At 33.1% G+C, this 24319-nt stretch overlaps 1 protein-coding gene across 1 annotated transcript; it reads left to right on the top strand.

Annotated features, from left to right (window-relative positions):
- Positions 1 to 16692: 16692 nt before the first annotated feature.
- Positions 16693 to 18098, top strand: LOC149538008 (uncharacterized). The gene has a single exon (XM_089802293.1). The coding sequence runs from the start codon at positions 16922 to 16924 to the stop codon at positions 17786 to 17788; it is 867 nt and encodes a 288-aa protein (XP_089658419.1). The 5' UTR covers positions 16693 to 16921; the 3' UTR covers positions 17789 to 18098.
- Positions 18099 to 24319: the final 6221 nt, after the last annotated feature.

Raw genomic sequence — 24319 nt, 5'->3', positions numbered from 1 at the left:
GGATGTCGAGTGAATGGTTTATGACATAGATGTTTGTAATGGAAAAAACCTCTATGTAAACCATTTTTGGGCCAAAATAATCATATTTTATGATTATGAAAGATAAGTATGGAGTCATAATATGAATCTCTTAACTGAGTGCTTTCTTTATTGTAATTTTAAATCCTCTAATAAGGTGAGACCTAACATTCTTTGTAAGCATTTAACAGGGAAAAACTTTCATGGGGTAGATCATAGATTATGATCAAACACATTGTAGCCATAATAGACGATACTTTACAACTACAGTAGTGAAGATTCGTCGGTGTCATCCCCACCCTAGTTTTATCTTCTCATTAGGTAGTTTCTGGGTAACCAAATGTTATTGTGTTATGTGTTATTTACTTTATGCTATGGATGTGATCTATGTTATGTTATTTCAGTTTACATGTTAAGTTATGAGATGGATGTTGGTGATATGTTTTAGAGGCAAAAATTTTAAGAATCTCAAATCATTGCCCCATCCAATTTCAAATCATTGCCCCCCCCAACACACACTCACCCCCTCACTCCCCCTCTTAGAAATTACTTTCCCATTATTATTTTCAACAAATTGGACATCATATCAACTTCAAATCAGCAAAACATCATCGATCAAATAGTAAATCATAAAAAAATGGCTTAAAATTAGGAAATCAAGACATTCTTTGAACTAATATGCTTCCCATATTAGCTCAAAGAGAGGCATTTGTAGACACCCTAAAATTGATAAAGACCTAAAACGATGTAAATCTAGAGCGTAAAATGAAAATTATAAACAAAATTAGATAATTGAGGAAAATAATAGATTTTGAAATAGATTGCAACATTAAGTCATTTGAGTGGTTAATTAATTAATCACCTATCAATTTCAAAATGATCAAAGTTACTTTTAAAGAGCAAAATCAATTCATAAAATCATAAAACAAAATAAAAAGGAAAAAGGTAAAGGCTAAAATACAAAATAAATGCAACATTTGATAAACCAACAAAAATACTTTTATCCTCTCAAAAGTGAAATTCACCTTTTTAGAATTTACAAGAATGGAAAATCGCTATTTATCCTCACAAACCAAGTCTGTTGGACTGTTCCTCTTGGGGTCTTATGAGATATTTTTAGTTTCACCATTACCCCCAGTAAAAGGTAAAATCCAAATCCTTACCCCAACCCCTTCTAAAATCATATAAATAGAAGGGAAAATCAAGAGAAAAAGGACCCACATTTTTAGGCATCCATACGATAGGCATTTAGAGCTTAAATTTAACATCATCATTGTAGAGAATTAATGTTATTTTAGCATCATTTTGATATCTATTTAGCATTGTTTAACATTTTTTAGTCTTATGCGTGTACATATTATAGTATTTTAGTGTTATGATCTTCATATAATTAGCATTTCATATAGATCTCCTATAAGCTTACCTAGATCTGCATTAATAGCATACTCTCATTCTAGAACTGTCACTAAAATGCTAGTCTGAGAGCAATTTTAGTAGTTGCAATTAGGGAAACATGAGATGTTCATGGAGTCTTTATTTAATAGTGATTTCTTACGTCTAGATTGGTTTATTGTTATTATGATTGCACTCTGCACTAAGGTCTTATGAATATGTGATTCCACTGTGTAGCGTCAAGGCCACCACCAGTGAGACCAGGTGGACTAGTTGATATGGAGGCTCATATGAGTCTTGTAGAGGCACAAATTAGTTAGCTATTGAGCATAGTGCAAGAATTCATAGCCATGATGACACCAAGGCTACCACTTGTGGATGTACTCTATACCCCAATGGTAGGCTCCTAAACTTGAAGCCTCTTTCGCCTAACAAACTACACATCATCTAGTAGCATGGCCCTAGTTTGCACAATCCTACCGATATCACCTACCCTCTAACTTGGTCCTACCCCACTACTTGTGGCTCCTCTCATCACAACCCCTCCTTTCCCATAGACCTCTCTTAGCCCACCACTACCGACATCACCTAGCCTTTGTACTAGACCCTATGACTGAACTCTACATCTCAGCAACACTATTGCTCTGCCTCTGCCCCCATATCTCCCCTACACTTTGGCTCCACCTCTAACTCTGCCTCTAACCCTATCTCTCCCTTGTCCACAATCATCATCATCCTCTCCCCCACTAGACTACTCCTCTATCCCATGTATAGGCTCTGCAAGATTTTTGTACCTCGAGAAGGGATGCTCTCTGAACCACCGAGTATAGTCTCCCTCCATCCCTGCATTTGCCTCACCATCCCTCAAAGCCCATCTCTGTGGAGTCCCTATCATCTAAATAAAATCCTCTTGACATGCCTCATACTCTAATGTCAAGCTCCATACCAATTTCTTTGCATGAATGCAACATAATGCACCACTCCCTATGGCATCCACTATCGACGACCAAACTATCTGACTACCCTCTTGAAATAGAATCTCTCAATCACATAGGGGATCCAACCAAGAAAATATCAAGGAGCAAAGAAGTAAACCATCTCATCATCATCCTCAGCCCATCACTCCATAAACCTGTATGGCCTCCAGACGACCTCATTAAGATCATCTAACATATGTTACCAATACTCTATCTTTCCCAGATGGGGCTAGATAATTACACTTGAATACATGTTTATATATGGCATATCATGTGTTTAGTTCCACACACATTTCAACCAAGTAATTGGAAGATTCTCCCATGTCCATATCTACAATAATACGACATCTACTAAAAGTGATGTTGCCCCTGAATATACCACCTAATGCAAATCATGATACAAGTAGGCCAAAATGTAGCTACCCAATGAATGCCTTTATGGCTGATTGATCATGTACTAAATAATACGACCCCATCCAACTAGACATCCACGTCCTCTCTTATCTGGCAGAGGAAATCCTCCTATCAATCTAGCCAAAACCATCGGTAAGGACTCATATTGCAGCATTTGAAACCATGACACCCTATCATCCCCAATATCATCTTCTATAAATATATCTCTAAAGGTTTCTCCATCATCCATCTAATCATAATATACTAGATCTCCTATTGTAGGTATCCTAAGAATCCTGTATACATCCTTGGGAGTAATCGTCATCTCCCCAAGGGGTATATGAAACGTATTGTGGTTCGAGTGTCACCATTCGGCCACATCTGTCAACAATCCTCAATTCACTCAGAATTGAGGCATCTAAAGAAGATATGTAAAACCACATCTATCAATAATCTGTTAATCGACCAGTAGTAATATGTCAATGGACCCTAATGGAAATGAATATAATCCCCATAGAATAAGCTTACACCCACATACCTATTTCACCAAATAATCAAACAAACACATTAATTTTATTACAAGTGACTATCATACATCAATCAAACAACAAACATCTAGCTATCTTGCTAATGGTTCTAGCTCAAACCTATTATTTGTCTCATTCCATATCTTGAGATGGACATGTTAGTTTTCCCTACTCTGTATCTTGAGAGGGGCACTTTTAACTATCTATCCAACAATCCCTTGATTGATCCTACATATCACTTTGTGACTATACATGCCTTATTGTTTTAATTCATCAAGTAACCAAGTCTGTGGGTTAAATATGAACTCATCAATTCAACACCAGGACTCTATCTTACACTCAGATCCAAGTTACACACGTTCACATTAGAGAGGTGCATTTGTAGACACCCTAAAATTGGCAAAGACCTAAAACAACGTAAATCTTGAGCGAACAATAGAAATTAAAAAAAATTAGATAGTTGAGGAGAATAAGGAGCTTTCAAATCAATTGCAACATCATGTCATTTGAGTGATTAGTTAATTAATCACCTATCAAATTCAAAAAGGTCAAAGTTACTTTTAAAGAGGAAAATCAATTCATAAAATCATAAAACAAAATAAAAAGGAAAAAGGTAAAGACAAAAGTTGAAAATAAATGCAACATTTAATAAATCAACAAAAAGACTTTTAGCCTCTCAAAAGTGAAATACACCTTTTTAGAATTTGAAAGAATGGAAAATCCCTATTTATCCTCACAAACCAAGTCTATTGGATTGTTCCTCTTGGGGTCTTATGAGATATTTTTAGTTTCACCATTACCCCCAATATAAAGTAAAATCTAGATTCTTACCCCAACCCCCTTCTAAAATCTTATAAATAGAAGGGAAAATCAAGAGCAAAAGGACCCAATCTTTTAGGCATCCATACTATAGGCATTTAGAGCTATCGTTTAACATCATTGTTGTAGGGAATTAATGTTATTTTTAACATCATTTTAATATCTATTTAGCATTTTTTGGTCTTATGCATGCACATATTATAGCATTTTAGTGTTATTATCTTCATATAATTGGCATTCCATATAGATCTCCTATAGACTTACCTAGATCTACATTAATAGCATACTCTTGTTCTAGAATTGTTACTAAGATGCTAGTCTAAGAGCAATTTTACCAGTTATAGTTAGGGAAATATGAGATGTCTGAAGAGTCTTTATTTAATAATGATTTCTTGGGTCTAGATTAGTTCATTGTTATTCTGATTGCACTCTACACTAAGGTCTCATGAATACGTGATTCCTTCGTGTACATATAGGTGCTAGGGGAAGAGTGGATTTTGCGATCTTGGAGGGAGGAAAAGAGGAGGATGCATAGAGATTAGATCCTACCTCAATTTTTGCATGAGTTAGAGAGGGAAAAGAAATGAGGATGTATTGACTTTAAATCCTACTTTGACTTTCACAATAATGGTATAGGGGAATTGAATTAAATGTTAATTAAAATGAAAATGTTTAATGTGATCACATTAAGGAGTGTGCTTAACAACCTTTAAATTGGAGAGCACATAGGTGATTGTAATTTAAGATGATACAATATATAGATGCGCATACACATGTAATTTGATGAACCTATATTAAGATTGTATATTGTCATGCCAAGAGCTACCATTTACCTACACACCAAGTCCTCTTGCATACATGTACATATTTAACTCAAACTATATAATACATTATCATAATTTATAATATTAAAATATATTTTGCATGCTAACACAAGGGTCAAATTGAACTCTTAAGCTTGAAAATTTTACTTACATACTATGCATACATATATCCTCTTGAAGATATGTATACAAACATGAATCTCAAACTAGACATGCCTAGGTTAAAATATTTTTTCAAAAGCTTCTTAGTTAGGTTTGTTGGGTGTTATTAACTTTTCCCTAGCCACAATGGTATAACTTTGGATTTCAACATTAAATTAAAAAAAACTAAGAATATTGAAGTCAAAATAGTGTGCATAATTTAGTGAATCCATATAAGGAATTGTCTTCCTAATAGAAATGTAGATTTGATAAATTTTATAAAGTGAAGCTACATAGGAAAAAAAAAATCCAAAATATCTTAATGACCAACTTCTTGTGTTATGTGTAATATTTACAACATCATACACATCTATTATGGAGTGCTTGTCTTTCTAAGAATATAGTGAGTTGTTAGTATCACCTACTTTGATCGTGAGTAATTATAGTAGGTTTGGTTCGTTAATTTAAAGAATTCCTATACTTGGAGTTTTCATGATAATTTCACTAGCATTTGTTAACAAGATTACTTAGTAGAAACCTGCTATTTAAAATAAGAACATATTTTTCCCAAATCAAAACTAAAACTTGAATTTATAAGAATATAGTTGGTAAGTACAAGATATTTTCCACAACAAGTTTAATTGTGATATTTCTATGAAGACTCAAACATGTAATTTTTGAGTCAAACTCATTGACTCTTATTTCATGAGAAGTGGTTCACAAGAACCCATCTCTCGTGAGAATGAGGTGAACACTTGAATCCTAATAGCAATATCAAAATTTGACTTGATGTCAGTTAAATCTTAATAACAATATCACAATTTGAATTATAAAAAAAATCTCCTACTTATATTATTTAATCCATCAAATTATGAAGTATGATAAATATTCTCTTAAATAATTTCCTTACTTTATCCATACTTCACATTTCACATACATATCTACTTAAGTTGCTCCAACCTAGAATAATAAATTATTAGACTAAATAGAAGTAGAAGATATCTACTTGCCAATTAAACTTTATTTAAAAGAAACTAAGAAACATCTTTAGAAACATTTATTATTATTTAAGAGATGTCAATCCTATTCTCTCATTAATTAATGTATTTAAACACTTCTAAGCAAATGGTAGGCCACCCGTCTAGGACTTGTAGACACGTATTAGAACATTGGTCTTAGTGACATTAATGATTAGACCTTTTCATTCTAGAACGTTAGTCTTACTATTTGGTATACAAGTCAAGGTTGTTAAGCTTCCAAGCTATATTTAAATGTAGCAATTACTTTAATATATGGAAACTATATTTAAATGTAGCAATTACTTTTAATATATGGAATCACTAAGCTTTCGGAAAGCACTTTTGTCGTAACATTTTAATTGTGATTGGAGCCCACAAAAATAGATTTCCATCATAAATGTGTTCCATACTCGAAGTCAAATAACTTCCTCCGCGTACATAAAGAAGGATCGGGAAGGACCCAATTTTGAAAAGAAACCGATAATTCTCTTGTATTTTGGAGAGTCAACAATTGATCAATCTTATATGATTTAATTGATTATCATAGTTGTAAATGATATTGACAATTTATTTATATATTTTAAAATCTTACAATATTAAAATTTTAAGTCTATAGTATTATAGATATTTTTAGAAACGATAACATATTTTTAAATAATATAACTATTAATTCATTTGAAATATCTTTTATCTTGTTGAACATGCATTTGCAAAGTTTCTATACAAGCTTTTCTTAACATGCTTGTCTAGATTGAGCTTCTAGGTCTTCCTATATATTTCTAAGCATTTATAGGGAAAAAAATCCAACCTCTTAGAAAATCTTACATGCCATGAATTGAGTGTATAACTTTCTATGTGGTCCCCATTTGAGGGTTTATATTGTATTTGACCTCATAATTGAGCTTAAAGAGCCTATGAAGATTAAATCTTCACCACTTTGATGTTTTAAAAAGGTGACTCACATTAATCTACATGATATATATTTTTGTGACAATTTCCTTAACATTAAATCATGAATTATCTAATCATGTCAATTCTAACATTCAAACCTAATATTCAATTATCACAATTCTATATGCAAAGGAGATGGTTGGAATACCATAGGAGGGTAGATGTTGTTAGCCTCAAAATCCACAGAACCTAGTAGCCTAACATATTTCAACAAGACACGTTAATATATTCATTAGCATATAAAGTAAAATACCCATCCATTAGATTTTTTTCCTACCTATGTCAATCAATGGTATTTCCATTGCAAGCGAAAACAAACCCCAATATAGTCTCACATTTTATCACCTATTAGTTATGACAAACCAAATCATCAAATATTGACATGTCTTGTTGCTAGCCACATGCACCTAAGCATTCTCAAACCCATAATCCAAAATAGGCTCATTACTTTGGCATAGGTTAGGTGAGTTCTATGATCTAGGATCACCAACCTCATCATCTTGAGCCTAAGGCCTTGTTAAGGGTATATATGTCCCTAACAAACTTGAAGCCTCTTTCGCCTAACAAACTACACATCATCTAGTAGCATGGCCCTAGTTTGCACAATCCTACCTAGACCCATATCACCTACCCTCTAACTCAGTCCTACCCCATTACTTGTGGCTCCTCTCATCACAACCCCTCCTTGCCCATAGACCTCTCTTAGCCCACCACTACCGACATCACCTGGCCTTTGTACTAGACCCTATGACCGAACTCTACATCTCAGCAACACTGCTGCTCTGCCTCTGCCCCCATATCTCCCCTACACTTTGGCTCCACCTCTAACTCTGCCTCTAACCCTGTCTCTCCCTTGTCCACAATCATCATCATCCTCTCCCTCACTAGACTACTCCTCTATCCCATGTATAGGCTCTGCAATATTTTTGTACCTCGAGAAGGGATGCTCTCTGAACCACCGAGTATAGTCTCCCTCCATCCCTACATTTGCCTCACCATCCCTCAAAAGCCATCTCTGTGGAGTCCCTATCATCTAAATAAAATCCTCTTGACATGCCTCATACTTTAATGTCAAGCCCCATACCAATTTCTTTGCATGAACACAACATAATGCACCACTCCCTATGGCATCCACTATCGACGACCAAACTATCTGACTACCCTCTTGAAATAGAATCTCTCAATCACATAGGGGATCTAACCAAGAAAATATGAAGGAGAAAAGAAGTAAACCATCTCATCATCATCCTCGGCCCATCACTCCATAAACCTGTATGGCCTCCAGATGACCTCATCAAGATCATCTAACATATGTTGCCAATACTCTATCTTTCCCAGATGGGGCCAGATAATCACACTTGAATACATGTATATATATGGCATATCATGTGTTTAGTTCCACACACATTTCAACCAAGTAATTGGAAGATTCTCCCATGTCCATATCTACAATAATACGACATCTACTAAAAGTGATGTTGCCCCTGAATATACCACCTAATGCAAATCATGATACAAGTAGGCCAAAATGTAGCTACCCAATGAACGCCTCTATGGCTGATTGATCATGTACTAAATAATATGACCCCATCCAACTAGACATCCACGTCCTCTCTTATCCGGTAGAGGAAATCCTCCTATCAATCTAGCCAAAACCATCGGTAAGGGCTCATATTGCAGCATTTGGAACCATGATGCACTATCATCCCCAATATCATCTTCTATAAATATATCTCTAAAGGTTGCTTCATCATCCATCTAATCATAATATACTAGATCTCCTATTGTAGGTATCCTAAGAATCCTGTATACATCCTTGGGAGTAATCGTCATCTCCCCAAGGGGTATGTGAAACATATTGTGGTTCGAGTGTCACCATTCGGCCACATCTGTCAACAATCCTCGATTCACTCAGAATTGAGGCATCTAAAGAAGATATGTAAAACCACATCTATCAATAATCTGTTAATCGACCAGTAGTAATATGTCAATGGACTCCAGTGGCAATGAATATAATCCCCATAGCATGAGCTTACACCCACATACCTATTTCACCAAATAATCAAACAAACACATTAATTTTATTACAAGTGACTATCATACATCAATCAAACAACAAACATCTAGCTATCTTGCTAATGGTTCTAGCTCAAACCTATTATTTGTCTCATTCCATATCTTGAGATGGACATGTTAGTTTTCCCTACTCTGTATCTTGAGGAGGGCACTTTTAACTATCTATCCAACAACCCCTTGATTGATCCTACATATCACTTTATGACTATACATGCCCTATTGTTTTAATTCATCAAGTAACCAAGTCTGTGGGTTAAATATGAACTCATCAATTCAACACCAGGACTCTATCTTACACTCGGATCCAAGTTACACACGTTCACATTAGAGAGGTGCATTTATAGACACCCTAAAATTGGCAAAGACCTAAAACAACGTAAATCTTGATCGAACAACAGAAATTTTAAAAAAATTAGATAGTTGAGGAGAATAAGGAGCTTTCAAATCAATTGCAACATCATGTCATTTGAGTGGTTAGTTAATTAATCACCTATCAAATTGAAAAAGGTCAAAGTTACTTTTAAAGAGGAAAATCAATTCATAAAATCATAAAACAAAATAAAAAAGAAAAAGGTAAAGATAAAAGTTGAAAATAAATGCAACATTTAATAAATCAACAAAAAGACTTTTATCCTCTCAAAAGTGAAATACACCTTTTTAGAATTTGAAAGAATGGAAAATCCCTATTTATCCTCACAAACCAAGTCTATTGGATTGTTCCTCTTGGGGTCTTATGAGATATTTTTAGTTTCACCATTACCCCCAATATAAAGTAAAATCTAGATTCTTACCCCAACCCCCTTCTAAAATCTTATAAATAGAAGGGAAAATCAAGAGCAAAAGGACCCAATCTTTTAGGCATCCATACTATAGGCATTTAGAGCTATCATTTAACATCATTGTTGTAGGGAATTAATGTTATTTTTAACATCATTTTAATATCTATTTAGCATTTTTTGGTCTTATGCATGCACATATTATAGCATTTTAGTGTTATTATCTTCATATAATTGGCATTTCATATAGATCTCCTATAGACTTACCTAGATCTACATTAATAGCATACTCTTGTTCTAGAACTGTTACTAAGATGCTAGTCTAAGAGCAATTTTAGCAGTTATAGTTAGGGAAACATGAGATGTCTGAAGAGTCTTTATTTAATAATGATTTCTTGGGTCTAGATTAGTTCATTGTTATTCTGATTGCACTCTACACTAAGGTCTCATGAATACGTGATTCCTTCGTGTACATATAGGTGCTAGGGGAAGAGTGGATTTTGCAATCTTGGAAGGAGGAAAAGAGGAGGATGCATAGAGATTAGATCCTACCTCAATTTTTGCATGAGTTAGAGAGGGAAAAGAAATGAGGATGTATTGACTTTAAATCCTACTTTGACTTTCACAATAATGGTATAGGGGAATTGAATTAAATGTTAATTAAAATGAAAATGTTTAATGTGATCACATTAAGGAGTGTGATTAACAACCTTTAAATTGGAGAGCACATAGGTGATTGTAATTTAAGATGATACAATATATAGATGCACATACACATGTAATTTGATGAACCTATATTAAGATTGTATATTGTCATGCCAAGAGCTACCATTTACCTACACACCAAGTCCTCTTGCATACATGTACATATTTAACTCAAACTATATAATACATTATCATGATTTATAATATTAAAATATATTTTGCATGCTAACACAAGGGTCAAATTGAACTCTTAAGCTTGAAAATTTTACTTACATACTATGCATACATATATCCTCTTGAAGATATGTATACAAACATGAATCTCAAACTAGACATGCCTAGGTTAAAATATTTTTTCAAAAGCTTCTTAGTTAGGTTTGTTGGGTGTTATTAACTTTTCCCTAGCCACAATGGTATAACTTTGGATTTCAACATTAAATTAAAAAAAACTAAGAATATTGAAGTCAAAATAGTGTGCATAATTTAGTGAATCCATATAAGGAATTGTCTTCCTAATAGAAATGTAGATTTGATAAATTTTATAAAGTGAAGCTACATAGGAAAAAAAAAATCCAAAATATCTTAATGACCAACTTCTTGTGTTATGTGTAATATTTACAACATCATACACATCTATTATGGAGTGCTTGTCTTTCTAAGAATATAGTGAGTTGTTAGTATCACCTACTTTGATCGTGAGTAATTATAGTAGGTTTGGTTCGTTAATTTAAAGAATTCCTATACTTGGAGTTTTCATGATAATTTCACTAGCATTTGTTAACAAGATTACTTAGTAGAAACCTGCTATTTAAAATAAGAACATATTTTTCCCAAATCAAAACTAAAACTTGAATTTATAAGAATATAGTTGGTAAGTACAAGATATTTTCCACAACAAGTTTAATTGTGATATTTCTATGAAGACTCAAACATGTAATTTTTGAGTCAAACTCATTGACTCTTATTTCATGAGAAGTGGTTCACAAGAACCCATCTCTCGTGAGAATGAGGTGAACACTTGAATCCTAATAGCAATATCAAAATTTGACTTGATGTCAGTTAAATCTTAATAACAATATCACAATTTGAATTATAAAAAAAATCTCCTACTTATATTATTTAATCCATCAAATTATGAAGTATGATAAATATTCTCTTAAATAATTTCCTTACTTTATCCATACTTCACATTTCACATACATATCTACTTAAGTTGCTCCAACCTAGAATAATAAATTATTAGACTAAATAGAAGTAGAAGATATCGACTTGCCAATTAAACTTTATTTAAAAGAAACTAAGAAACATCTTTAGAAACATTTATTATTATTTAAGAGATGTCAATCCTATTCTCTCATTAATTAATGTATTTAAACACTTCTAAGCAAATGGTAGGCCACCCGTCTAGGACTTGTAGACACGTATTAGAACATTGGTCTTAGTGACATTAATGATTAGACCTTTTCATTCTAGAACGTTAGTCTTACTATTTGGTATACAAGTCAAGGTTGTTAAGCTTCCAAGCTATATTTAAATGTAGCAATTACTTTAATATATGGAAACTATATTTAAATGTAGCAATTACTTTTAATATATGGAATCACTAAGCTTTCGGAAAGCACTTTTGTCGTAACATTTTAATTGTGATTGGAGCCCACAAAAATAGATTTCCATCATAAATGTGTTCCATACTCGAAGTCAAATAACTTCCTCCGCGTACATAAAGAAGGATCGGGAAGGACCCAATTTTGAAAAGAAACCGATAATTCTCTTGTATTTTGGAGAGTCAACAATTGATCAATCTTATATGATTTAATTGATTATCATAGTTGTAAATGATATTGACAATTTATTTATATATTTTAAAATCTTACAATATTAAAATTTTAAGTCTATAGTATTATAGATATTTTTAGAAACGATAACATATTTTTAAATAATATAACTATTAATTCATTTGAAATATCTTTTATCTTGTTGAACATGCATTTGCAAAGTTTCTATACAAGCTTTTCTTAACATGCTTGTCTAGATTGAGCTTCTAGGTCTTCCTATATATTTCTAAGCATTTATAGGGAAAAAAATCCAACCTCTTAGAAAATCTTACATGCCATGAATTGAGTGTATAACTTTCTATGTGGTCCCCATTTGAGGGTTTATATTGTATTTGACCTCATAATTGAGCTTAAAGAGCCTATGAAGATTAAATCTTCACCACTTTGATGTTTTAAAAAGGTGACTCACATTAATCTACATGATATATATTTTTGTGACAATTTCCTTAACATTAAATCATGAATTATCTAATCATGTCAATTCTAACATTCAAACCTAATATTCAATTATCACAATTCTATATGCAAAGGAGATGGTTGGAATACCATAGGAGGGTAGATGTTGTTAGCCTCAAAATCCACAGAACCTAGTAGCCTAACATATTTCAACAAGACACGTTAATATATTCATTAGCATATAAAGTAAAATACCCATCCATTAGATTTTTTTCCTACCTATGTCAATCAATGGTATTTCCATTGCAAGCGAAAACAAACCCCAATATAGTCTCACATTTTATCACCTATTAGTTATGACAAACCAAATCATCAAATATTGACATGTCTTGTTGCTAGCCACATGCACCTAAGCATTCTCAAACCCATAATCCAAAATAGGCTCATTACTTTGGCATAGGTTAGGTGAGTTCTATGATCTAGGATCACCAACCTCATCATCTTGAGCCTAAGGCCTTGTTAAGGGTATATATGTCTACTCTTGGGCATACTATTACTCTCTCTCTCTCTCTCTCTCTCTCTCTCTCACACACACACACACACACACACACACACACACACACACACACACACACACACACATCTCCCACCCTTTTCCTAGATCTCATGCATGTCAATGTAATTGAAGACTTCATTAATGATAAACTCACAACAGTGATTTCCTTGAAATAAAATGTAAGACCTCATTGTTGTTGTACAAAAGATGGTCTGCAATTCTCCAACACTTCTCCTAATAATTTTATCTTATCTTTTGGCCTCAAAACTAATGGATAGGGAACCTTTTGCAACTTCTTTGTAGTGCAATATTTGTTTTTGAATACATGAACAATGCACATGAATCAAAATTTAATAGTCTTTCTTTAACCTTTTGGTAGCATGATTTAGTGGCATATAAAAGTTGTATTCGTCATCCCCAAAAATGGGATTAACTTAAGGGGAGCTACAATGTATAAGGGAGTGGATTTTATTTGCATTCAAGAATACAACTAGCTTCAATAATTGCAAGATGCATCCAACATATTTTAACTTTGTGCTTCTTATTTTAGTGTGAGGGCTTCTTTCCCTCTCCAATCTATTTGGAAAGCTTGGAAAATAGTTTCCAAATTTTTAGGATGGAAAGATAATTCGCTATAACATGAGTTCGACTTTGTTTCTTTGTCCATTTGGTGGAACAGGTCAATTCAAAATCATGGTCAACCCCTTGTTGTTGTGTTCCCTAGATAGGCTCAATATATGTTTAAAAAGGAATTAAAATTTTGGTGACATTTAGGATTTTAACTCTTTGGATTAGCTTTCCTAGGAGTAGTCTAAGACTATTTTTTAGCTGAACACCAAGTCCAAGAGGATTTTGATTTTTTTAATTTCTCAAGTGCCAACAAATTTAGCTATCAAACTATGTGCCCCTTTACATTGCAAGTTGTGCAAGGATTGGGTGTGGCCTTCAAAGTATCTTTTCTATCATTTTCTCCTTAAGAAGATTTATTTATGTGTTCTTCCCAACATGACTTTGAATCCAAGGCTTCATAAAAAATGAAAATGTAGACTGCATGAACAAATGTTGGCTTGAAAGATCATTCATTGCGAGCTTCCTGTAGGGGATAGGTTGAAATGTTTGATTATTCAACCTAACACTTGTCCATTGTGTTGCGACATTGAGAACTCAAAACATATATTTTGGGAGTGCCCTCTTACCAAAATAAAATGGAAGGTTGTCCTCATTTACTTCCCTATGATTTTTTAACATTGTTTGATCTGGAAATATGCTATTTTGGGGCTTGATATTCATGATAATGTGGTTGCCAATACTTTAAGATGTTCTATCTTACTTAATATCTAGAAATGCAAGTGTATGGCTATTTTCTCTAAGTAATTAGTTCACTAGGGGAATGAAATGCTTAAGTTTCATTGGGACATCTTGTTTCAAGTTGCCTCATTATGTTCTCAAATGCAAGGAGTTACTATGCAACAACTCGAGATTAGAAATTCTTTGACACAATCAAATTTCAACTTCTTAGACATCATAGGAAAGATTTCATTTGCTCTGCCCAACTGCAATATTGTTTCAAGTTTAATTTGTAATCAATGTTATGTCATGTATTGCACTTACGTACTACTCATTGTTGGTGTATAGTTTAATTTAAGTGTGTAGTCAACTTTATTTCTAAGGTAGCTTTTGCTACCCTTTTTGTAATATTATTTTGTATAAGCATTAATTCAACTTTTTTAAAAAGCACACAAACCCGCCTTCTCAAATTTGTAACTTCTTTTATATTTTATATCATGTGACATAAAAAAATTTCAGTAATAATGGGTAGATTAAATTTTACGATTTTCCAATAGAAACTTCAAATAGAAAATAAAATTCCAAGAATAAGGAGTATTATATAGTCAAATGTGCATTGGATATGCAAAATCTAAAGTTTGTTCTTTGATTATAAAGCCTATGAAATATACTTTATCTACTTGAAAATTAAATTAAAACATGAATTAACTTGCAATCAAAACTTTGAGAAAATGGATGACAAGGAATCTATGTATAAGAGCTTAATTCTTTCATCCAATGATATGAGATTTTTTTGTTAAAATTATAAATTTAAAAATCTTGCATCTATATTTTAAGAAGAATGAAATTTACTATAAAATATAAAATATAGTTAATTTTAATTGGTTCGTAAGAAATGTAATCACTAGTTAAGACTAACAGTTTATAAAGCCTACGACACAACGGTAAATTGTGAGCCTCTTATCAAAGAGGTCTTGGGTTCGAATCTACTCTTGCTTAATAAAATAATAATTAATAATAATACATAATAATTAATCTTGGGCTTAGCCTCTTACCGATCAAAAAAAAAAGAAACAATCTATAAAATGATACAATAGTACTAGTAATATTAGTGCAATTTATTTATTTATTTATGGTTAAAAATTAATAAAGATATTATTTTAAAGGGATTCTAAAACTAATAAAAACAATATATTGAAATATAGCATTACAATATATTAATAATCTATTAATTATAACATGATAAAATTATTTTATTGTATTGTAAATAAAATAATGAATAAATATAATATCTTTAAGTTATTTTTCCTAAAATACAATTTAGAAGTAGGTTAACTTTTTGAATTTGTAAAAATACATAATAACATATATCAAAATTTCAACTTTAGAAATAACAAGTAAAATGTTTTTCACTTCAACTCAAAGATTAAAATTAATTAATTAAATGTCTATTTCAATTTCTAATACAAATTAACTTTTTAAAAATATTTAGTTTAAATAAATTATAGACCTATCATAATTGAAATTTAAAAATTAATACACATAAATAAAAAAGCAATAGTCAATTTGAATACTTTCAAGTAGATAACCAATAAAATCAACTAAAACTCAAATAATGTACCACCTAATTAAATATTTACATCTTTATAATTTTATAAAAACCAGAATTAAAACAAGGTTTCCAACTTTCCCCAATATAATTATAATAAACCATAATTAGTAGTTGTTCGAGAAGAAGTTTAGTGAGCTAATTAGTCGTTTACGTACGCGTAGAGTATGTCAAAAACGGGTCACCAGCTCCATAGCGGCCCAGGTGTCGGCTTTGGTTCTCTAGAAACTGAGCGAGTATATAGACATACATACCTACCTACTCTTTTCCAAATTTGACGTTTTATTTCTCTTCAATTGGAAGCTGCCTCTGAAATTCGTACCTTTTTCTGACCATAAAAATCTTCTGGAAGATCAGACTGTGACGGCACGCCATTGACGCAATCAAATCAAAATATGTTCAAGATAATACGATGAGGACTAGCGCCGATTTGCATATTCTTACCAGATTATATTTAAAATTATAAATTAGCTTTAGTTTAAAAAAAAATTATATATTGAATACAATCGCTGTTTGTTTCTAGCATTCCGGAGATCCATTCAACAAGTTAATCTGCTCTCCATTACTTTACATCTCTTTCCTAATTTGAGAAATCGGCGCATGAACAGAGATAGATAAAAATGGAATCTGAGTATGTTGAAAGAAATTGCGGTGTTCAAGATCTTTGTGCAGATTCAATGGCGGAAGCGGACGCAGAGGAGACTCTGTCGTTATGTGACATGCTCCTTTACGACAGCGAGGGTACGGCGAGTCCGCAGAGGGTTTTGAACGCTGATTCTTCAGAATTCCTCTTCGATTTGGCCCTTGGCGGCGTCGATTCAAAGGCAAATTGTGCCTCTTCTGCCGAAGATCTGTTCCACAAAGGCCGCATCCGTCCTCTCACAGATTGCACTGCGAATTCGTCCAACAGCAGCGATTCGAAATCTTTCAGGCAAATCGAGGTCCTTTTAAAGGAAGATCTTCAGGCATGGAGATCTGAATCTCTGGAGTCAAAATCAAGCTTTTGGACAAGCTCAAGCTCCAACAGCTCTCAAGCTTCACAGAGAAGCCTCAATTACTCTGCCTCGCGCAAGGGTTTGAAGGCTGCAAATTCAACCACGACGAGCAATAAAACAAAAGGAATTGCAAATTGGACTTCATTATCATCTGGTTCCGGCAGTAAAAAGTCTCCAAAATGGCTTCAGATTCTAAGCTTTGGGGTAATTAAAGCTCCTGCTGGAATAAACATGGAAGATATGCGTCTCAGGCAATGTAAGCGCAATGACAGTGGCTTTGATCAGTCTGTTCTTAAGCGGTCGGTTTCGAGCTATTACGAAGAGGGGCCAACTCTGGTGAAAAGTGAAGCGACTTTTGGGCAAAAGTCGAAGTCCGTGAAGGAGAATAAGCGGGCCGTAGAGGCTCCCAGAACCAAGGGCTTGAAGATGTTTCCCTTGTTAAAAAATTGCAAATTTTCTGTCATGAAATTCACGAAAATAGGAGTCCGTTGAAACGGATAGTTTATTTCTGTTGAGAAAACTGGCTTCTCCAGCCTGATCAGAATTCTGTAAATTTGGCCACGGATTCCAGCAACTGTGGGGCAGGATGCTTGCTGACAGCCCGGCGGATTATGCAAAGGATCCGAAGATTGTGTTAAACTTCATGACCATACGGCCGCATTTTCCAAATTATGGGAAACCATATCAAATGAATGGTACAATTTTGATGCTTTTTGTGGACGAGAGAAAAGCATAGTAGAATAGCTCATTCATGTATATAGGATTTCAAAGATGGATTTGTAAATATAAAATGTTTTTTAAATTTGTGTTTTTGTCTCTTGCAACGTTTTTTTTCTCGTGATAGGGATGATAGGGATTACGGCTTACAGTATTATGGAATGGAATTAGTGTATCAATGTTTTTTTTAACTTCAAATAAGGGGTTGGCTCTTTATAACAGTGGTAAAACTATCAGCAAAAAGCCAACAGACAAACAATCAGATAACCAGTATTGTTGTTATTATTATTCTATATTAGAAGATGAATTAGAAGACTACTTTCCTTCTTAACTGACATTCATTTCTATTATGATGGTGGTGAACTATTGTATTGTCTTAATATCAATTGTTGGGGTTATTCATGGAATGTATTCTTTAAAGTTGTTTTTTAAAGGAAAATAATGTGCCTTCAAAAATATTATTTAGATACTAAAGTAAAGATCAATTTTATGTCATTGGGTCAAAGAAATCTTCTAAGATGTTTCTTAACTTTCAAAGCAAAGTTGAACTTCAAGTCATTTGGAATCTGAAATCTTCCAAGTAAATTGAGGTCATGTCCTCTCAACATTTGCACAAAAAATTTGTGCATCCCATTTTGGTGGAAAAATTGAAATATGAACATTTTTTTAATTGCAATATTAAGGAAAAATATAGGTGGGGTTTTCCTTATCTTCTTGTAGTGTAAACTTGAATGTTTGGTGGTTTATTTAGTTGACAAGCTTTATCTAGGCTAAGTATTTTTCAAATAATATGGAAAGTGTTTGTGGCCTAAGGTTTCCCATTTCACCTAATATCTATTGTATCAATGTCATATTGCAACTTGTTTGGTACATCTTGGCTTATCCAATTTAAGATGTAGGTTTTGTGCTTAATCAAAAAACCTTTATTTATTTTTTATTTCTTTCTTGCATGTGCCTAAGATGTCTAGCTATGTATTCTTCTAAACTCTAAATGTTGAATCTTTCACTTTGTGTAATCTTGTTCTTACTGATGGGGCTAAGATTTTCATGGCATTTTCCTAGCTATGTCCTAAAAGGTGATTTTGGATTTATTTTAATTTAAAAAGTTAGAAGCTATTATGTTATGATGTTGATTTGATCATCTATCATTCAATCACACTATCATGTTGTTGTTTGATGCTAACAAATTTTCATCTATCACATATGATCATCATGAGGTTTGCATGTATTTAGTTTTAATTATTGCTTTTGATTAAAGGAGGCAAGACAAGGGTCCTAGACCTAAAGAACAAAGAACTTTTTTGCTCTAGTTCATTATAGCCAAGCAACAAAAAAGACCATTTCTAACACAAACATTTAGAGAGCCTCCACAAACCAAAACTTAGGTTTGTTGATATGATACTATTTCAATTATTTGTTATTGTATGCACAACATAGAATTGATATGGAGAATTAAAAAATCATGACAAATTCACTTAGTGAGCTTGAATCACAACTTGTGGGTTTATGGCATCACAAAAAATCCCCTTATTTTCTAAAACTATTGCTCCAAACTCTATTTTTGTCACCTATCTACATCCTTTGCCTATGCAAATACCCTATTCGGATTAACATCAGACATAAATAACAGTTACATGCAAATATAACCAATATTAGAAAATAATAGATCGCACAGAAGAGAACACAAGACACCAAAATTTAACGTGGTTCACCCAATCCCTAGGCTACGTCTACCAACAACAAGTCCAATATTATTATTATCTAGTGATTACAACTTGATTACAATCTGTAATCCCTTACAACTCAATACTGCCACAAGATGAACTCCCTAAGCATAAGCCTTTTTATACAAGCTTTTGCCGGTTACAAATTAGGGCTAGAACAAGTTGTCTAATAGGAAAAACAATAGCTGACAACTTTTACAATATAAGGGCATTTTTGGCTTCAGGGGAACTTGTAATGAGCCTTGCTCAAATTGATCACAAATTACCCTAATTTTCTACTAGTAATAAATGGTTACAAGATGCACAATGAATATAATCCTTCCTTTCACCTGTTAATGCACTAAGAGAAAAGGATGCATCTACAACCAAGACATCTTTACAAGATTTGAATACAAACTAATATCAAATCCAAACTCTAGTATCATATATATAAATAAATGCTTAATTATGATAAAGACTGACACCTACAGTAGTAGCATATAATATGCATGAATAAACAAGAGAAACCTGGTTCTTGAAGTCGCTTTGAGTCTCTATTGACAATGCAATCAATATCCTCCAGGTATTATGCCCTAATGACAAGATAATATAGTGTTCCTGCAACAAGCTCTTGTAGCAAATGCCCTACTTATTCTTTCTCTTCACACCTGGCCCATGGCCACAATTCGGCACAATGAAGTGATTGTAATACCACCTCCAATCAATAATTCAGGTGATGTTTCACAACTTCAAAATTGCTATCATTGGGAGTTTTCATTTTCAAAGACAAATTGATTATCTGCAGGCCCTTGGCTATACAGATACATAGGCAAATATCAATAACAAATTTAGATCCTTCCCATGAGGCTCTCTTCTCTATTTATATTATTCCTGCCCCCCCTTCTAGAAGAATCACAAGTGTTATCTTATCACACTATTCTGGAAGCTTCCTCCTTTCCAACAATAGATAAGCTGTGCTTCTCGACGATTCCCTAATATTAAATTAATTAAATATAAAGTCATCTCTTTAAAAAAAATTTAAAAAGTATTTAATGACTTTATAAGAAATCAATTTAATTATTTCCACTTAGCCTTCAAAGGATGAAAGGCTAAGAAATCTATTGAGAGGCTAAAGAGATGGGGACATTACAACACTACCCTTGAGAAGCCCACGAGGGCATTGCCCCTCGACCCCACCCTGTACTGCAACAGGGAGTGCACCTGGGGCACTACCCCTTGACCCCATCTTAGGAACCCTTGTAGAAATAATCTGGAGGGAAACCGCACCGAATAAACCTCTGAGTCTGATTAGCCTCCACATCACAGTACACCCCTATTTAGGCAATAAATTGTCCCCTTTTTTGCCTATTTGAAACCCCACAATATGAATCCATATGGTATTATATTGTCCTTCAGTGAAGACCCCATCTAGGAAAAAAAGAACAAAGGTGACTTTAGAAAGATTGAAAGCTTCTAAATGGAATTAATCACCTACATAAATGATAGGATACTTTCTCCCCTTTTTTATGAGTTTGAGGCATAATTCAAGATAAACTTCTTCATTTGCATAAACTATAAGCATATTATGTGTAAGTGTGTCCGAAAATAACAACGCTTTGAATTGAATTTGTATACTAAAAATGCTTGTTTCTACAACCTTGGAGTGGCATGAAACATGTATCATTACACATGTAGGAATTCAACTTTGATGGAGGAGAGTTTGTCTTAAACTTCAACTACTATAAATATTCTTTTTTGAAATTAAGATTTCTTTTTAATTTAAAAAGAAAATCTTATTATTTAAAGTTTGGCCATTTTTAAAATATTTTTATGAACTTCATTAGTTTACAAAAGGTGTAAAGTGCATATACCTAGATTTATGTTATGAATATCTCTTTGGCTATCTTGATTTATTTTTTATATTTCTCAAAGTACACTTGTTAATTCAATTTGAATTAACTAATTCAAACTTATTTCAAAGTGTATCTAAATGCACTCAGATCAATGAATTATATAGATTTTTTTGTTTGGTCAAGGTTTAAAGAATGATCATCTATGAAAATGTATCTATTAATTTTATCTTGTATTAATTAGGGCTTGTAGGGATATATAAAATCAGTTCAAATTATGCATCACTAGACTTTGTTTGTTTGTAAAATATGGCCCTTTAACTTTGGGAGTTCATAAATTTTTAGAAGCTCCAAGTCTTTACATTGGTAGAGTTTACAATATAATTTTATCCTTTCACATATTGAGGTGAACAACTTAATGAAATACAACATGTATCTTTGTACACCAACATTATGATGCCTCAACCCCATTGTGCACTCACTCTAAATATGGTGGATGCTTGTCTATTTAATAAATGTAGATGAAGGCCCCTTTTAGAAATGAAAATTCACTACAACTGTATTAACCAAAACTAATATAATAATAATTTCTCAGGATACTCTATAATAGGCCTTTAATTCATCTCAAATTCAATAGGCATCCCTTCTCTATTCCCATTTTTGAATGAATAAATAACTTCATGTGCTATAATGATTCCATCAAAATTATACGTATCCTTCAAGGGATTGCCTTTTTCTTTAGGGCCCGTTTGGTTGCTACATAGGAATTGAAAATTAGAATAGAAAAATGAAATGGGGAGTAGGAATAGAAAAGGGCAATTCCAATCCTGTTTGGTTCACTTGGAATTCGATTGGGAATATGTTAATCCATTGTTTGGTGTTAGAAATTCTTTAGAATAACTGAGGAGGGGGGGGGGGGGGGGGGTGAATCAGTTATTCAAGGTCCAAATGTCCAATTCAAACTTTTCTTCAAGTAAAGCGTGTCTACTAACTTGTTCATTCATCCAAGCTTAAACATTCCTATTCAACAAGTTACTGTAAATCAGCATGCAAACATAACACATGGCACAATGATTTACGTGGAAACCCAATTTGGAAAAAACCACCAGTAACATGCTACTCAATTCTCACTCTTCTAAAGTGATGCCTTGTGAAAGGCTTGCCTTGTTAAAGGCTACACCACACTATTAAATGTGACCTGGTTAAAGAATTTAACCACCCTGTTAGAAGTGGGCCTAGTTAGAGGACTTTAGAACATTCACTTGGAATGCCACCCTATTAAAGGGTTTACAAATGGCTATTAAATCAACCTGAGTCTGTAGGATTTTTACCCTAACTGATACAATTTCTAGAGAGTAACAATAAGGGGTTTTGACCTGATTACAACTTAAAACTTAACTTGTAGATTTCAGATCACTTATTTAGCTCATAACATTGCCTGGCTTTCAGTCTCTACAACTCTTGATAGCTTGCCCTCTTTTCAAGCTTGGTCTCCTTGAGTCTTCATGCTCAATGTACCAGTGCAATCATCCTTTTTGACCACTAATCGAAGCAGAGTCTTTGTGCTCTATTCTTCCTTCTCCCAGATGCCTTCACTTTGACACCCTTCAATCATTTCGTAATTTGGCACACCAGCAACTCTTACTTCTTGGTCTATGACTCCTTAAATAGAAGTCTAGAATTTCTTTTCCTGCTCGATTCTTCCCTCCTTTAATTTCTATTTGAATGAGTTAGGTAGGATTCATTGAATCTAACCCACATTTTTTTCCTTCTAGAAACATCATGAAGAATCCTCTTGAATTCACTCAAAAATGGTTTACATAGAATTTTGTACCACCAGCTCATCATCCTTATACTCAAATTGGTTCAAAAAATTCAAGGTAACAAACTTGTTAGCTTAGATTTAGTGAATCTTTGACTTTTTAATAATGCAATAGCTCAGCACTATTAAAATTTTTGTACTCGACACATATTGTGTTGCTTGACATCAACTACGTTTTACTGATGCTTGGCACCTACTGTGGATTCACTTGGCATCCGCTAAGTTTTACTGATGCTTGGCACCTATTACTTTGCTTGGCATCTGAACACGCTCGACTCCTTCTATATCATTTGGCAAACACTAGTTTTTTCATTTGTTTGGCACTAACTGAAAATTTGCTCGGCTTGAACTAACTTGCTTGACACTTACTAATGAACTTAGTTTATGCTTTGTAGTCAATCTTGTTCTAACTTATTCCTTCAATGTTTCTAAGTGTGGCCAACCTCTATATCTTCAAGTATGTTAGCAATACATCATTTAACCATTGTCTTAATTGATCCTTACACGTCATTACAAAACCATAACTCAACCTTTCCCTTAGGTGCTTTTGTTACATCTTGTTGATTAAATCCTCTTCATCAATCATCTAAGCGATAGTACTTGGATCTTATAAGCAATTGTCATTCAAGCTAATAGCATGTTTGATATCAATGACAAAACAATGATTGAAAACATTCTTTTAACAACAATCTCCCTCTTTGATAGTAAACCTTTTCAATCAGTTTTCCAACATTTGGTTGTACAAAAATGGAATAGGAATAAGGTTAAGTTTTGTATTTTTAAAAATATTTCCTTTAAATTTTTTTGTTTAAATTTAATTTTTTTAATAATGGTAAAAAGGTCAATTTATTTTCATTTTTATTTTATTAATTGAAGTTAATGAGAAATATAATTTATTTCATTTTTAAAAACAAATTGGTATAATACATTC

Source organism: Cupressus sempervirens, chromosome 9 (assembly GCF_028749045.1).
Source record: "Cupressus sempervirens isolate cs-2001-9-10 chromosome 9, ASM2874904v1, whole genome shotgun sequence".
Classification (NCBI taxonomy): domain Eukaryota; kingdom Viridiplantae; phylum Streptophyta; class Pinopsida; order Cupressales; family Cupressaceae; genus Cupressus; species Cupressus sempervirens.
Note: the sequence above shows the minus strand (reverse complement) of the source record. Positions and strands in the feature narration are given on the sequence as shown.

Bases quoted from the DNA above. Each gene is read 5' to 3' on its own strand.
- LOC149538008 (XM_089802293.1), top strand. From the start codon at position 16,922: ATGGAATCTGAGTATGTTGAAAGAAATTGCGGTGTTCAAGATCTTTGT.